Raw genomic sequence first — 11,313 nt, 5'->3', positions numbered from 1 at the left:
ACTTATAGCCTTTGATTATTTTTAATATTTTTTTCAGAATAAATTTCCAGGAGGTTGCTGACATGAAATATGAAAAATTTCATAATTATTAATGGCCTTTTTATTTGATGGTTTCAATATTTATTAGACAAATTTTACTTATAAAACAAAAATATTTTCAGAATAAAATATCCAAAGTTAACAGTAGATTACAGGGTAAAAAAAGTACCCTTGAAAAATGTATAATTAACCAATTCCACACTTCACAATTAACTTACTTTCTTACCCATTCTTCCAGGTTTCTCAGTGTTATACTTGTCTGGTTAAATATCCCCTCTTATGTAAAGACTGGATCATTTTCCATTGTTTCTAAGATTATAGAAATATGGAACAGATTCCTAATAAAATTTGACTTGGGGCATTATCTTATTTACTTGGTTAATAGTATTAAAATTATGCTATTTCTTTGATTAATGATACGGTATAACGCTTTTTATTTTTATTTCTTGTATTTCATCTTTTCTTAATTATATATATCTTTTGTAGTTTTTTTTTCTTTTTTTTCCAAGGAAGAGTCACCCTGAGCTAACATCTGTTGCCAATCTTCCTCTTTTTGCTTGAGGAAGATTGTCCTTGGGCTAACATCTGTGCCAACTTTCTATTTTTTGTATGTGGGTTGCTGCCACAGCATGCCTGATGAGTGGCATAGCTCTGCACCAGGGATCTGAAGCCACAAACCTGGGCTGGCAAAGTGGAGCGCTCCTAACCCAACTGCTATGCCATGGGGCAAGCCCCTGTAGTTAAGTTTTTGATATCTTTAAATTTTAACCTCTTTAGTTTTTGTTTCATTTTTATATAGTCAATCTATCAAGTTTTCTCTCCTTTCCAGTTTAGTCTATTACTTCAGTTGGGGAGTTATCATCTTTACTCTGTCTCATAATATTTCTCTGATGGTTTTTTAAATATTAACGACAAATGATCTAGAATTTATTTTAGCATGCATTTTGAGAAACTCTTCCTCCTTCTCATTAATCACCAATCCATCAACGAACTAGTAACACCATCAAGTCATCATATATGTACTACGAACCTACTCACATCTGCAGTCACTGTAGTGTGGCATGGAAAGATGTCCTCAACCTCTTTACATTCAAGTTAGAAGAGGAACATACCTCTAGATAAGATAATTACTTACATAAGAATTACACACAACTGTATGTGATAGTACCAAATCAGTTTTGATTCCAAAGGTAGAAAGATCCCTAGAGAATAACCTGATTGGTCAGTGAAGATTCAAAAATGAGAAAGAAGTGGAGTTATGGCTTCAAATGTGTTAAGCTGTAGTTTACAATGGGTTTCTCTGAAACTCAAGAATTCAATAAACAAACTAGGTTTCTTTATGTACAATTTCAATAGTATTTTTCAATATTAGATTTTCAATATTAGAAATTCAAATTGTCCATTTACTTCTAATAAACACAAACATCTAAATAAAACTTTGTTTCTTCGCAGTTCAGCAAAAATAATATTACTTTGGTGTGATAAACTAGAGATATTATAAAACTACAAGCTCTGATGGGCAGTTCCAATCATCTCTCACAACTACGAAAGGGAAAATGAATTAATGATTACTTAGTTTCAATATATTAGGTTCATACAGGGGGGTGAAGACAAAAGAGAGGGAGGTTGTTGTTCTTAAGAGAGGAGAAATTGGGTGAGAAGAGTGAGTAAAAAAAATCATAAGAAGGGGAGAAGCAGTCATTGTTTCAGGTAAACATAAAGATGATCTCTGTAAAAGTCCACTCTCATTAAATTAAAGTTGTAGGAGGTATATTTGTGGGAAGATAATGGGCAAACATGAAAGTGAGGTCACGTAATTCTATTTTGTTTTATTTTAAAGAAGTAAAGAAAAAGCATTTGGGGACATGAGTACAGAGAAGCAGCACTTGACAAAGTGTATGCATTAAATAAGATCAAGCCCACCTCAGAATCTGATCATTTAATTCAGTTACTATTTCCTAACACTCCTGGACAAGCCTACCTCTCTGATTTTGGGGTCATCACAGTAGTGGAGCATGCTGTTTTCCCTGCTTTATTCCTTATTTTTTTCTTTTACCTTCTGAAATGTTAACCAGTTCACTTATATTTTGTACCACAGTTCTTCTCTTTCTTTCCTCATAAATAGATGTCTGGTTCTATCTCCTATGCTCCTATACTGCTATATGCTTTATTAAACATATACATTTAATTCAAAAAGACAACCCTAGATTATATATTGTTCTTGTTCTATAATCTAATCTTTTAAACAGATTTTCATTTTTTTTATTTCATTTGATCTGTGCATTTTCTCACAAAATATGTGGCCATTTGCCTTGTTTTTTTTCTGTGTACAGAGTTTGAGGTCTGATATGGAAAGTTTTACCTGGTACAGTTAGGCTACAACTAGAGGGAGACGCTACTGGATAGCATCTCTCTCTAGCATTCACCTTCTATGTCATATAAAACATCAAATCCCAGTCGTAACATAGATTGCATCCCAGAAAAGACAAATTCTGAGCCATCAGAGAAAGATGCCAAATGAGACCTTAATACCCTGTTCTGACTCCAAATCAAGTTCTGTAAACTTCATGATGAGATAAACATCAAAGCAGAAAACTAGAAATGTAAGTGAACAATAGTGAAGAGGAGGAAAGAGCAGAGACTGAATGAAGTCAGAGTAGGAGAGAGGAGAGTCATAGTGAGCAGACAGCAGAGAGAGAAGAGTCAGGTAAATAGATAGCCATATAGAGCAGAGAGAATTGGAGTTATTATTTTTAATAAAAATATTAGTAAAGTTAGTTTGACCCAAGCTTTCATCCCAGAATTCAGCTTCTTTCTCCCTTAACACTACACTATCACTTGCCCCCAAACGAGAGAGGGTGTGCAGTTGTGGGCCACGAGAAAGCATTGTCAAGGATCTTGAAAGCCCAGGTGTGTATGAAGTGCAGCCCTATGTTATGCTCTGTCCCACAAATATCAGCACTGACCTAAAACTCTTCAAGTGAGCGGACCCCTGAGAAAGAAACTTCTGCCATGCGGTCCTCAGGGCCATGGTGCTGTTTGGTGCAACCTTTGTGAGCAGAGATGCTTTTGAGAGGTAGTGTAGCTTTGTGCTGAGGCCGGGGAAGGATTAGGATCTCTGGACCATGCTAACACTTCATTGGGGGAAAGACTCTCCAGTACCCCACCATTTGTTGGAAGACACACTGAGAATAGATTCCATCAGGTTAGTCTAAAGGAAGCACATAAAGAAAATATTTCAGACAGATGAAAAACTTACCTCTTTTTTTATAAGCAAATAGATGACTTGCAATAAAGTATGTTTTTCATATCTCCCACTTTAATTTACTTAGACCGTGAATTATAAGAAGCCTGCATAAAACATGCAACCTATACTTTATTGAGATTTACAATGCTTTCTATCCTAGAGGTTATGGGGTGTAGGGAGTTTATGTAGAACTGGGCTGCTGCACGTGGCTGTGCTTCACATGGTTCCTGAGCAGATGCACTAGGTTAGACAAAACCACACTTCTACTGGAGCAGGGCACAGCATCGTGAAAAACAGGGGAAGTTGCTTAATTTGGTTCTTGGAAAGTTTTGGAGAAAACTGTTCCTGCGCTTTGAGAGAGAAATGCCTCTGAAGAGCTAGCTTCCCACAGTTTATCTTTTGGAAAAACATGAGTTAAGTGTTTTCTTTATACTGCACTGGATATTTATAGTAATTCCCACAAAAGTTTGCAAATGCCTAACGCAGGCTTTTAGCCTCAGGAGCTCCAAGGAAACTATTACTCCCAACTTTGTCCCAAAGGATGTCCAATGAGATACTTAGCTCAGACAGTCCAAGGGCAAAAGTAGACTTTGGGAACAATTAAACTTCAACTCACTATGACTTGCAGATGAGGAACCTCTCTTCCCTTCTCCATGTGATTTGCTCAGCCCATCTCTTCCAGAGGCGTGGAAGTCCCTGAGGTCAGGTACAGCTAGATAAATGAAATATGTAAAGTAGACATGAGTCTGGGCCTCACTACTTATCTGCTATGTGAATTTAAGCGTTTCTCAACCTCTTTAAATTCATATTTTCTCTTTATAAAAGGCTACAAGTAATAATCTTTATTTATTTATTTTAACATTTTTAATGTTATGTTCTCCCATTTCCAATCCGATCTGTGCATATGAATCAGTGTACAGAAGAAGACAGGAAAGAAGGAAAAGGGAAAGTAATTCTTGAATACTTCTTAGGTTTTTCTTTTTCTTTTTAAAGATGTATGTCCTTCCACTTACAGGGAAGACAGGTGTTTGCTTTTAAATAGTTGCAACCTATTAAAGATTGGATAGATTCCATTACAAAATTACTTTGTTACCTGGAAAACCATGTTACTACCAAGCCCTCTGGTGTAAGAATTACCTGCAAAATATGACATTACAAGCTAGGTGCCTTAAATGAGGATGAAGTGAGAGGTCCAGAGTAGGCATGAAAGGAGAAAGATGGGCGATGGAAATTGAGGTGGAAGAATGCCATGAATAGATTCTACCTTGCTCTGCACTTTGCTGAAGTGTCTAGTGGCAACCAACAAGCCTGTGTGTCTCAGAGAAAGTCACATGCCAACATCTGGCCTTTTTAGTTACAAATGGACTAGAAGAATCCTGAAGAAGGTTTTTAGGATGTTGCTTAAAGTATTTGAGCCTCAGATTCTCCATCAATTAAATGAGAATATGAAAACCTACTTATATATATATATATTGCTGAGGAAGATTTGCCCTGAGCTAACATGTGTTGCAGTCATCCTCTATTTTATAGGTGAGGCACCATCACAGCATGGCCACTGGTAGATGAATGGTGTAGGTCTACACCTCAGAACTGAACCTCAGCCACTGAAGTGGAGTGCACTGAACTGAAGCACTAGGCCATTGGAGCTGACCCTGAAGATTTACTTCAAAAAAAGACTCTATAAATACCAAAATATATAGCATATGAAAAGAAAGAATCCCTGGCTCAGAGAAAGTGCAGAGGAAATATTTGTGCTTTTGTTAAGCTTCCCTAGACACAAGAAGTTGAAGACTAAAGAAATGAAATAACTTGCCTAAGGTCATCTTGCTAATTAGTAACAGAACTGAGCTTAGAATCCAAATCTCTTAAGTACAAGTCCAAATCACTTTTTATTTTAATAAGATATACAGTAATGCCACAAGATTTCTTGGCCTGGAAAACAAGAACAGCCAATGAATGAGTCCATGCATTAAACTTCCCAGTCAAAAAGCCCTAAATTAACGCCGTATGTTTGAGGGAATAATTAGGCTTCCCAGTTCTGGTGAAAACACTTTGCAGAAGCTAGTGTCAAAGGAGAGCCTTAAATTGGCCAAAGGCAAGAAGCTGAGTCAATGATCTCTTGATGTTCCTTCCAGCTCTGAAGTGAACTGACCCTGAGTGCTCATTAAAATTCTCTGGAGACTGAATGACTGGATTACCTAACTGGACTCCATGTTCTGTGAAATCAATGCCAGGGTTTTACTGAAGGCACTTCACTACAGTCATTCATTCATGGAAAATGTTGAAATGGGATGAGATGATAACTGAGGTTTGTATTTTTTTAAGTTTGACCCACCTCTGTCTCACCTGTAGTTTTAGGATGAATTAGGACCTTAATTTAAACTCTGCTCATTTAAAGTTGCATCTTACTAAGATAAGGGTTCCAGTGAATAACTCAGAGACTCTGGCAGAAAATTAATATAACATATTCTTCTTTGGGTCTGAAATAGAAGATTAAGTAAAGAAAAATTGATTATTTAGTATTTTTGTCTATAATACTCAATAAATAAGCATTTTATTAGTGTTGATGTGTTGAGGACTGAAGTATTTTCTGTAAATAATTTATTCCAGAGGCCATTTGGCAATCTGAGACAAACAAACCTTAATTATGGGAATGAGATGAAAGATGTGTCTAAATTTAAATGATTTTTTATTGGTTGTTATTCAAATAGAATTATTTTGACCTAGGTAGAAGACAAAGCCAAGAAAATTCACATAACCAAGTAAACTAAAGTAGTATCCTCTCTTGAAATCTATTGTTGACTCTCGAATGTCTCTGGTTTCTGATCCTCCTGTAGGGGAGGAAAGTCAGCTCACTCTATATGCAGCTTTAGTACTGGTTTCACTCATAACAATTTCCCTCAATAGTGACCTTTGATTGTTCTTGTGTAAGAGATGCTCATTGCTGACTCCCTTATGGAATCTGGCTCCTCTTCCCCTCCCATAGCTGTTAGGTATGGGGTGATCACCTGACCCAAGAGAAACTCATCCATAAGTAAGCCTGGGCCAATCAGGTTTTGTCTCTCAAGAAATTCAGCAAATGATGCAAATTCTGTAGCAGATGGTCATGGACCATGTCAAATGACGGGGTCATGTGATACAGGCACACCTACAGTTAGGTTCTGGGAATGCTCCAGTCTCTGCCCTTCCTGAGTCCCAATTGTTTTTCATCAGTCACAGACATCAGTGTCATAAATATAAATTTCTTTTCACTTGAAATAGTTTGAGTGTCTGTTCCTAATCTCTAAGATATTTTTCTCTTCCTTCCATAAGGTTTTTTTTAAAGCATGAAGTGAATGGCAAGCAGTCTGATTTCTCTTTTCATTCTTTTTTAGTTATTGGATTCTAAGTAAGCATAAAATTCAACCCTTTTTAATTTACATATGAGGATACTGAGTAACCAAATTAGAGTTGATAAGTCATCTACGGATGAAAACCTTATTTCTTGACTCTCATGTTAGTGCTTTTTTTATTTCATTACATTACCTCCTATCAAAAAGACGTATTCACAGAAAGTTTTTGTATAAGAAAATTTGACTTTTTTACTCTGAACTATAAAATTTTTTCGAAGTTAAATGTTTTATTTTTCATTGGAAAACATCGTTATTTTGTACCACACTTTCCTCATGGCACTTTTCACTTCCTTATTCCTGAAAGTGTAAATCAAAGGATTGAGCAAGGGAGTTAGGATGGTGTAAAATATTGCCACCATTTTGTCAAAGGAGAAAGCAGTTGGAGGTCGTGCATACACAAATATGCATGGGACAAAGAACAAAACCATAACGGCTATATGAGATCCACAGGTGGAGAGAGCCTTACTCTGCCCTTCAGTACTATGGGTTCTCAGAGAGAGCAGGATGACACCATAGGAAAGAAGCAATAAGGACAAGATTATTATGCAGATAAACCCACTGTTGGCAGCCATCAAAAGGCCAAAGATGTAAGTGTCAGTGCAGGCAAGCTCCAGTAATGGGTACAAGTCACACATGAAATGATTGATGATATTGGGGCCACAGAAGGGCAGCTGGAAAGTAAAGAGAATTTGTATCATGGAATGCAGGAAGCCCCCTATCCAGGCTACCCCCATTAAAATACCACAGAGCCTCGAGTTCATGATGGAAGAGTAATGCAAGGCTTTGCAGATGGCCACATAGCAGTCGTAGGCCATGGCAGTGAGGACAATGACCTGCACCCCAGCAAAAGAATGCTCAGCAAAAAGTTGGGTCATGCAGCCTTCAAAGGAGATGGTTTTCCTCTCACAGAGAGAGTCCACAATCATCTTTGGGGCAATGGCAGAGGAGAAACTTGCATCCAGCAAGGATGGGAAAGCCAGGAAGAAGTACATAGGGGAGTGCAGGAGTGCCGGGCTGATCATGACAGTCACCACAATTAGCAAGTTGCCCCCGACAGTTGCAATGTAGCCCAATGAAAATACAACAAATACTATTTTCTGAACATTGGGATTCTTTGAAAGCTCCAGGAGGACAAACTCAGTTACAAAGCTTTGGTTTGGCATGACTTCCAAGGGAAAGTTGAAAGCTACCACAAATTAAGAGAAAGTTATTTCAGACCAGTTTATGGTATCATAGTCATCTACAAGTGGAGGCATCCATATGAAAAATTATCTTATGTGCTTCTGTCATCATTGAGAAAACAAAATTATAAAATTGTGGAAGGTGGTTTGGGAAGTTAGGCAGAATTGAGGTGGAGATAAATTATTAAATACTTTAAAATAGCCAGAGTTTCAGTTTGGGGGAATGGAGGTATTCACATGTGGAAGAGATGAGAAATAGTTTTCATCTCAACCACCAACTCTGATCACTTTATAGTGGTTTCCTGGAGTGAATTGTTGAGAAGGATTATAAAGTCGTATCCAAGTTCTGAAGAAAGGAGGGCTGCCACTTTATTAGTGGTGCCTTTCATTGCATGGAGTCGGAGCACAATGACTGGCACACCATCCATGATCAGGAGACTCGTGTCTACAAATAGAAGAAGAAATAACACCCAGTTAAAGAAGCAATTGAAAATCATGACAACTCCCCTAATTATTTCTTTAAATGTCTGAACTGAATTGGGCCTTTAAGATTAATTAATTTGTTTTTTTATAAAAGAGAAAGCTCTATGATAAGGTGCCTAGCTCAATACTAACAGATAACAAGTACGCATGTGTTGAGTTGGTGTTTTCCTTCATTCATCATTTAAAAATAAGAACAGAGGTTTATTAAAAAATAATATCTAACAAAGAGTGTTATTGTTATGACTAAGTTCAATAATACGAAGAAAGCAATTATTCATGGCTTAGTGCATAGGAAACAGCCCATGGTAGGTCTTATTATCCCTATTTTACTGGGAGGTAACTCATGCTTAAAGAGATAAGACCAAACAAGTAATAGATGCTGCATCTGGAATTTTAAGCAGGCTGGTTTCGACACCCAAGTCCCTCCCACTGGATCAACAGGGAAAGAAGCAAAGATTTTTCTTTTATAACAAGAACTTTAGAGCAGGATTGGCCTTTCTACAGTCTCCATCCACCTGTAGATGGTAAAGCCTTCTGAGTCCTTTGTTCTGTTTAAATGCAGCCCCTTAATGAAAGTCAAAGAGCGAATGACAGATTGTCAACAATCACACAGGTAAGAAATAGAAACAGTGTGTCACATATAGTCAGAGTCTTGAGGCTTTATTAATTACTTGCTAATTATGTATACAATGTGGCCCAATTGATCAAGTACAACTTGGCAAAGTATATCTGCATTGAATTTATGACTATATTGTAAAGTAGGGATGTTCATGTGTAGCCTATCCACTTATCTCACAGGATCATGATGAGGGTCAAATTGGAAAATGCAAAAAAAATCGCTTTTGATAAGATGGTTTTACAAATTGTGGTAACTACATTCTCACTTAAAAAGCCAGCCACCTTACCCACAGAAAGGTTTTCCATGAGTCATCCAGATAATTACTTCAACTTTTGACTTCATTTTCCACAGCTAGACACAACTTCAGAGAATAATTGTCCTCACCTACATGTATATAACAGAAACTTGTCAGCCAGACAGTGCTTGTCTGTGTGTGTACATGTGTATGTAGTTATTGTTTGTTAGATAGGTGAATGAAAGCATAAGGAGGCTTACTGTGAGAATTAAAAGTAAGTTGATTTTTATAAATGCCACCTAGAGCTAACAAAAACAATTTTCAATGTTAATAAAACTAACAAAAATACAATTGCATGTACTAACATCTATCTATTTGCTTACTTTAAAATAACCATTTCCATTATGTTTCCAGGGTAGCAGGCATTCTTAAACAGTGCCAGCACTATAAACCTCACATCCAGCTACAAGCTGCCATAAAGAAAACAAGAGCATAAAACAAACCCCATAAGGTCATGAATCAATCAACAACCATTTATTAACAAGTAAAGAATACAATAAATGATCTAGCAGTTATTAGCTTATCCTAGGGTCAAAGCAGAAAAGACAACCAAATGAAATGAGTAGGAACATTAGCTCCAGACTCATACAGACCGAGGTTCAAATCCAAGCTCTTCTACTTAGTTATATTATGTTGAGGTGTCGAGGAAAAGTAACGTAAATTCTCAAAGACTCGGGTTCTACTTCTGTAACTGGGTAAAAATAAGTATGCGTATTGAGAGAGTTCTTGCGACAATCAGATATGTCAATGCTCATAAAGATGTTTATGTAGTTAGAAGCACAGGAGAACATGACTATAGACAGAACAGCCTGCAGAGCCATTGACATAGAGCAGAAATGACAACGTTTTCACTACTAATTCCTGCTCCACCATGACTGATGTTGGTACTTTTTTTAATGATCCTTTTATTTATTCACAAATATAAAATATTTTATGGTCACGGTGCAGATACAGTGTTGTTTAAATATGCAACACTTGCAAATGTCCTAATAATCCCTGAATAAATTATAGGAGCCCTCAGGCCCACATGTGTCTGCTTCTTCTTCAGGTAGCTTCATTGTACAAAGAAAGCCAAGTTGGGTAGCGAGGTGGAGAGGAAGACCAAAGCTCTAAATTAATCTAATAATAAAATGATTCTTAGGCTCTCCACTTTCCTTTTCTGAAGAATTTCCAACAATAGTACCATCTCAGAATTAAAATCTTTATTAGATATAAACAAATCAACCTTCTCTTTTTTCTGATAAAATAAATTTCCAAAATTAATGTTAAAACTTTGACAATGGAGAGTACAGTGTCCTCATAGTTTATGATCACAAATTTATGACTTTAGGTCATTTAAAAGGTAATTACCCTAAATGGAATGTGTTGTGCTGGATCAAACCATAAAACAGGAAAAGGGTAGTAGTGGGAAAATTAATAAAATATGAATAAAACCTCGTGTTTCATTAAGAGTAATATATCAATGCGCATTATATACTTTTGACAAATACAGTCATGGTGATGTAAGATGATAATATTATGGGAAGTAAAGGGAAGAGTATACAAGAATTCTCTGTACTATCTTGGTAATTTTCCTATTAGCCTTAAATTAGTCCAAAATAAAAATTTAATGAAAAATAATACAATAATTATTTGGTTTCTGCTATCAAAAGCCTAGCAATCCCATCTTCATCACTTAAGAGACATGTGTCATTGAAGAGATTGCTAAGCCTCCGAGTTCTCTCCCACAAGATAGACGTAGTAACACTTGTCCAAGCTGCCAGGCCAGTAGGAGTCAATAAGACAGTTATGAATATGCTCTGAGATGTATAATTCAAAAGGAAAATTTGAAATATTGATTTCAGCATTATTTTTAAACTGTGTCTACACACACAAAGTGAGCTAGAAAATTAAATCCATCATAAAAATAGAATACATATTTTTAAAATCATGTCTTTTTAATTATATCAATCATAAAATTGCAATGAAACTACTTCATGCATGTAATTCTTTTGGAAAACATTTAGCAAATATTTCCAGAACCATAAACATGTTTACACTCGTCATACTAGGAATCC

General features: G+C 36.4%; 1 protein-coding gene across 1 annotated transcript; it reads right to left on the bottom strand.

Annotated features, from left to right (window-relative positions):
• Nucleotides 1–6,905: 6,905 nt before the first annotated feature.
• Nucleotides 6,906–7,841, bottom strand: LOC106842328 (olfactory receptor 4C15-like). The gene has a single exon (XM_014858794.3). The coding sequence runs from the start codon at nt 7,839–7,841 to the stop codon at nt 6,906–6,908; it is 936 nt and encodes a 311-aa protein (XP_014714280.3).
• Between the last annotated feature and the right edge of the window lie 3,472 nt (nt 7,842–11,313).

The sequence above is a fragment of the Equus asinus genome, chromosome 3 (assembly GCF_041296235.1).
Source record: "Equus asinus isolate D_3611 breed Donkey chromosome 3, EquAss-T2T_v2, whole genome shotgun sequence".
Lineage (NCBI taxonomy): Eukaryota > Metazoa > Chordata > Mammalia > Perissodactyla > Equidae > Equus > Equus asinus.
The sequence above is the reverse complement of the archived record's forward strand: the minus strand, read 5'-3'. Positions and strand labels throughout refer to the sequence as shown.

What these genes read in the sequence shown, in the direction of transcription:
- LOC106842328 (XM_014858794.3), bottom strand. Translation starts at nt 7,841, where the DNA reads ATGCCAAACCAAAGCTTTGTAACTGAGTTTGTCCTCCTGGAGCTTTCA.